Raw genomic sequence first — 5,980 nt, forward strand, 5'->3', positions numbered from 1 at the left:
CCCAAAGCTCTGTGAAAGACATACCTTTCAACACCGCCAAAATGCAGTTTAATACAATGGTCAAGGCTTACAATGATCTTGCTTTTCTTTATTCCTGATAGTATGAATATAACAACGCACAAAAACTACGCTGTTTTTGTTTGTTTGTTTGTTTGTTTGTTTTTTGTGTGTTTTGTTCTGCTTTGTTTTTGGTCTAAAAAGTACCTAAACGGACCTGAATGCTTATTGCAACATCGACGATATAGTACAATGTATATTGTAGCCCCCTTCTTGTTCTTTTGCTTTTGTGTTCATTTTCTTGTTGTTTGTGCTCTTGTTCTCATCCTCAATCTCCCCCTCAACTTATGTATATAGAGGTATAGCTTCGTACAGTTAGTTGCAATAAGAATTTTACGGCCATCGCAACACAATAAGGTCATATAAATGCCGAAGATTAGAGGTGTTACAAGAGAGTAACAAACACTAAATAGGAGGAGAGATGAGGACGACAGATTATGTTTAATAGGAAACAAGGAGCAAACCACAACAGAGCACCCACTAACCACCCACATACTATTTCTATCAGACTATAAACGAACAATGAGTGTGTGTGTGTGTGTGTGTGTGTGTGTGTGTGTGTGTGTGTGTGTGTGTGTTTGTGTGTGTGTGTGTGTACAGATTATTGTTTTTCATTGTGAGTATATTCTGTGTCCAGAGCACCCGCTATTGCTACGCTAATATCCGACATGCTATTTCTATTTATAAACAAACAAACAAAGTGTGAGTGTGTTGTGTGTCCACAGGCCATGCAGCCCGAGTACCGGGCCTACCAGCAGCAGGTGTTGAAGAACGCCAAGGTCATGAGTCAGGCGCTAGTGGACAGGGGCTACTTCGTCGTCTCAGGTCTGTTGGTGGGAGCGGGCGGTTGGTGGGTGCTCGGAAAGAGTATTTAGTTTTGTGCTCCGCAGGGTTTTTTCTGCACTTTAACGTTGCTAGTATTAGGACATCAAAATGTTTTAAGGGGAGGAGAAGGGGAAGGTGGAGACAGAGGTGGATGGGGAGGAAATGAATGCAATGCTGGAAGAGGAGGAGGAGGAGGAGGAGGAAGAAGAAGAAGAAGAAGAAGAAGAAGAAGAAGAAGAAGAAGAAGAAGAAGAAGAAGAAGAAGAAGAAGAAGAAGAAGAAGAAGAAGAAGAAGAAGAAGAAGAAGAAGAAGAAGAAGAAGCTCTTAGCCTAAGGTCATTTGAGTCTCACTCCCCTCTCCCAACCATGCCCACACCCGCACACACACTCACACACACACACACACACACACACACACACACACACACACACACACACACACACACACGAATACACGTGTGTGTGTATATATATATATATATTATATATATCCCGGATCGCCACCCCTAAACAAAATACCTGATGTAGAAAAAACGATCCCAAAAGTCATCTGCATGCACTGTCCACCACCAGGGGGCACGGACAACCACCTGGTGTTGATTGACCTGAGGCCAAAGGGCACGGACGGGGCGCGCGTGGAGCGTGTGCTGGAGCTGTGTTACATCACCGTCAACAAGAACACATGTGCCGGGGACAGGAGCGCCGTGGTGCCCGGAGGTCTGAGGCTAGGTGAGGCTTTTGGCTGAGATGCTTTGGTGTCAGAGGTTCTTGGGCGTCTAAGGCTAGGTGAGGTTCTTTGGTGTCAGGGGCTAGGTGAGGCTTTTGGGTGAGGTGCTTTGGTGTCAGAGGTTCTTGGGCGTCTAAGGCTAGGTGAAGTTCTTTTGGTGTCTGAGGCTAGGTGGGGTTCTTTGGTGTCTGATGATAGGTGAGGCTCTTTGGTGTCTGAGGCTAGGTGAGGTTCCTTGGTGTCTGAGGCTAGGTGAGGTTCCTTGGTGTCTGAGGCTAGGCGAGGTTCCTTGGTGTCTGAAGCTAGGTGAGGTTCTTTATTCTTTAGTATCAGAGGCTAGGTGATTCTTTAGTGCTAGAGGATTGTGATTCTCTGGTTTCAGTAGCAAAGTGATTCTTTGATGTCAAGGACTAGGTGACATTGAAGGTGACAGAGGCTAGGTGAGATTATTCTTTAGTGACAGAGACGGGGTGAGGTTGTTGGTGCCATTCCACCTGACGGTCTCCCGGAATGTTTTTGTGCTTCTTGGCGGTCTACCACAGCACAGGGCCGCACTGATATACCATGATATGTTCGAGTTAGCGATCTACTAGTCTGCTACCTAGCCCTAACCCTTATTCTTACCATAACTCCACGAAAGGTTAGGGTATGGGTTAGGTTTGGGGTTTGGATCAAAGTTTTGAGTTTGAGGTAGGGCACGGACAAGAATTAGGGTGGTGGATTACATTAGACTTATAAGACTAGAATATCGTCAAGAGGAACTGTTGTCAGTCTAATCTTGAGGGAAATCGTCGATTAGTACAGACAAATATCGCGGTGTATAGTGGAGTGAGTTGGCACCGGTTCTATCCTGAGTAATCATCTCATTATAAGTGTTGGCGTTGAATTAAAAGTAACCCCTGCTGCCCTCTTTTTCTGTGTAACCCCCCCACTCTCCCTCAAACTAAAAATCCATCGTCTGTGGTCTAGGCCTAATGGTGTAATGGTTATGGTTAGCCTAATCATAACCAATAGACCATAAGGCTCTTCGCCGATGCAAGAAGAAGACCATTAGTAAGCTTCTACACGCATCAGATAACACGCCCGCCTCCTGAATATACGGTTTTTGTCCATGGGGGTGTAAAATGGTTACAGTCTCCAGTCTTAGATTCGTTTCAGTGAAGCTATTATAAAGGGGGGGGGGGGAGTCAGATTAATGACAGGCATTCGAAACTGTATAAGTGTATAGCCCCTTTCAACACATAATGGTTATTCGAGAGGCGGGGTTTCTGATTTTAACATCCATCTCAGACAGGACCGAGCCAAACCGGTGGAGAGTGGAGAGCCTTATAAAGTCTCTAAAAGAACCCAAGTTCAGAATGCCCTGTTGAAGATTCGAACCAGGGCCCTCCACTCGAACCCATAGCCCAGCATAATGACAAGCGAGCTATCGGCACGCTCACTAATGTCAAGTTGTTAATATTGTCTAGCTATTAAATTTGTACTTAGCCCAGATAGCAAATTCTATAGAAGAGAGAAAAATCTGTTTTCATTCTATTGTGAGCTTACTTACATCATGTATTTTTTCTTTTAGCTTTAAAAAAAAATAATTTAGAATTTGAATTTCGACAAAGTATTTTTGAGTACCAAGTACTCAGACTATAAAAGAAGAGATAGACCACGAAAACGATGGATTCGAGGGGGGGGGGGGGTGGTCAAAGAAACCCTGAGAAATTATAAAACCTCAAATTGGAAGAGCTGCAGAGCTGGCCTACCGTAGAATACTACATCTCCTCTCGACGCGTAACGGCAACAGAGGATGAACAAAATAAAAACAAAAGTAAAGTATTTCTTAAGCACATGTAATCTACACCACAGATTAAGAAACAGCAAGTAAAACAAAACAAAAACGTAATGAAAATGTTGGGGCTTAGCACATCTGAACAGCTGGCCGGCATTATTGTTATTAACCCTGCGGAATCGGGCACTCGTCAATTTTGGGATTTGTGGAGTTGTTGGTATCATTTTAAAGATTGTTCATTTGGATTGTTTTCAGTGAAAAATTACTCATCTACCATGAATAGAAGTCGATATATTATTATATTTATTTATTTTTTGTTTTGGTAAGTGTTTTACGGAGCTCGCAACTGCATAAGGTTTTCCATTTGGTAGGAAATTTTGAATTTTGCCCTGGTGGCGACCGAAGCCTACTCTTATCGATTTTAGACCACTAAGGGATCTTTAACGGGCACACCTTGCACACGGGCCCTTCGAGATTTTTTGCCCTTGTCCGAGAAGGCTAGGTGTAGATCTTTCCTACCGTAAGATCAGAGGTGTGGCTGAAAGACAGCAGTAAGAAGGAGCCAAGGAGTAGCAGTGGAAAGGCGGCAGAGAGTCACGAGCCCAGAGGAGGGAGCAAAGGAGATGAGGGGGTGGGGACAGGAAGAGGAGACGAAAGCTGACAATAGAACATTGCTATAGGGTCGGAAAGGAGGTGGAATGAGACAATTTTAGAGAAAAAGATTGTTCGGTCGCTACCTGGATTCGAACCCGGGACCCTTGAATGAGAGGCCAGCTCCTTAACCTCTAGGCAACGAGAACCCCCGTCGAGATATTTGAGGTTGAGGGAGGTGGGGGTCTCTTGATTTCAGAGGTGAAATTAGCGAGAAAATGGCCGTCAAAGTTTGGCGACCTCCAAAGCTTGAGAGTCTTTAGAAAATGCAAAATGACATTTTGGGGCCGTAAATCAGCATTTTTCAGTAAAATCCACACAAAAATGTGTTTTTAAAATGAACCTTTAAGTGTGTTGAGTCAAAAAAAAAATTCGATAAAAATTGCCAAACAGACAGAAAAATGCCAGTTTCTTTGATTTCACTATTTTGACGAGCGCCTGATTTCAGTACGGTGCCTCACCATTTATTCTTCCCGTTGTCTACAGGAGCTCCAGCCCTGACCACGCGAGGCTTCCGAGAATCCGACTTTGTGAGGGCCGTGGAGTTGGTCGACAGAGGGGTGGGGATAACATTGGACGCTCATAGGAGGACAAGTACGTGTGTGTGTGTGTGTGTGTGTGTGTGTGTGTGTGTGTGTGTGTGTGTGTGTGTGTGTGTGTGAGAGAGAGAGAGAGAGAGAGAGAGAGAGAGAGAGAGAGAGAGAGTCATGACTAATGAACAGACAAATGAACTAACAATTGAACCAACCAGCTGACTCACTGAAAGACAGACAGACAGACAGACAAACAGACAGACAGACAGAGTGATAGACAAACTATTTTTATGAGGGATAATATATCTATAACACATGCTATTTGTGTTTTTGAAACGTGGAAATAGCCATGGTTAAATTTGAATGATATTTCCATGTTTCAATTTTTACATGTAGATAATACTACTAACACCTATTTCCATGCTTCAATGCCATCACATTGATAACGCCTATTTCTATGTTTCAATAATACCACTTGTGAAAAAAATTAAATGTTCAGGAAACTTCTAGAAAAGACCTACTCAAAATTTGTAGCAGTTAAAAAGCCCCAAATCTTAGACAATAACTTCTTTACCTAACAGTTTCAGCATGTTAAACAAAATTCAACTTTTGTTATATTTTTTCCAGGCTGAATTCCCAAATGTGGTTTCCCGCGCTCGAGGACTCGGTTGCATCATGTCCTTTGACTGTCCGGATGCCCAGACCAGAGACAAATTGGTTGGAATTCTCAGAACTTATGGTATAGTGCATCTTAGATTATATTTTAAAATTTCTGAGGCAGCTTGGTGAAATCAGGCTCTCGTCAAAATAATCAAAGTCGAGAAACTTGCATTTTTCGTCCAGTTTGTGAATTTTTAAAGAATTTTTGTGTTTTGCCCCAACCCCTTGTGTGTCCATTCAAAAAAATATTGAATAAAGGCACAAAAAAATGTACATTTTCAGTTACCACGGACTCTTAAGCTAAGGAAATAGCTAATCTTTGGGGGCCATTTTCTCACTCATATGAGGTAAAAATCAGGAAACTTCTGAAACCGGGCGACCACACCTCTTTCAATCGCAAATATCTCGACTTCTATTCAAGATAAACGGATATTTTTTCCTCCTTGAAATAAAGAAAAGTGAACAAGCTTTAAGATGATACCAATAACTCGATGTGCCCAAAAATTGAGGAGAGCCTGATTCCACTGCGTCGCGCCTCTAATTTATGCTTGTAGGTGGAAGTTGCCTGAGGTTGTTGTTGTTGTTGTTAGCGATCCAGTAGCATCTGAGCATTAACTCTTCTGCATGATGCCTTTCGGTAATAGTTGCATGTTTGTTCTAATTGTTGTCGTGAGGAGTAGAGGCAATTAGATGTGTGGGGTAGCTTGGGAAGAAAACATCCCCTTAAATCAGTTAGTTTTCTACAAA

General features: G+C 42.8%; 1 protein-coding gene across 1 annotated transcript in view; it reads left to right on the forward strand.

Moving 5' to 3' along the window:
* LOC101851498 (serine hydroxymethyltransferase, mitochondrial) overlaps positions 1 to 5,980 on the forward strand; it is a 13,546-nt gene that overhangs the window by 6,684 nt on the left and 882 nt on the right. The window contains exons 7-9 of the mRNA XM_035969776.1: positions 759 to 882; positions 1,456 to 1,611; positions 4,527 to 4,634. Of these exons, the coding sequence (XP_035825669.1) occupies positions 759 to 882; positions 1,456 to 1,611; positions 4,527 to 4,634 (388 nt within the window). The remainder of the gene's footprint in view (positions 1 to 758; positions 883 to 1,455; positions 1,612 to 4,526; positions 4,635 to 5,980) is intronic.

This window comes from Aplysia californica, unplaced genomic scaffold (genome assembly GCF_000002075.1).
Source record: "Aplysia californica isolate F4 #8 unplaced genomic scaffold, AplCal3.0 scaffold00181, whole genome shotgun sequence".
NCBI lineage: Eukaryota > Metazoa > Mollusca > Gastropoda > Aplysiida > Aplysiidae > Aplysia > Aplysia californica.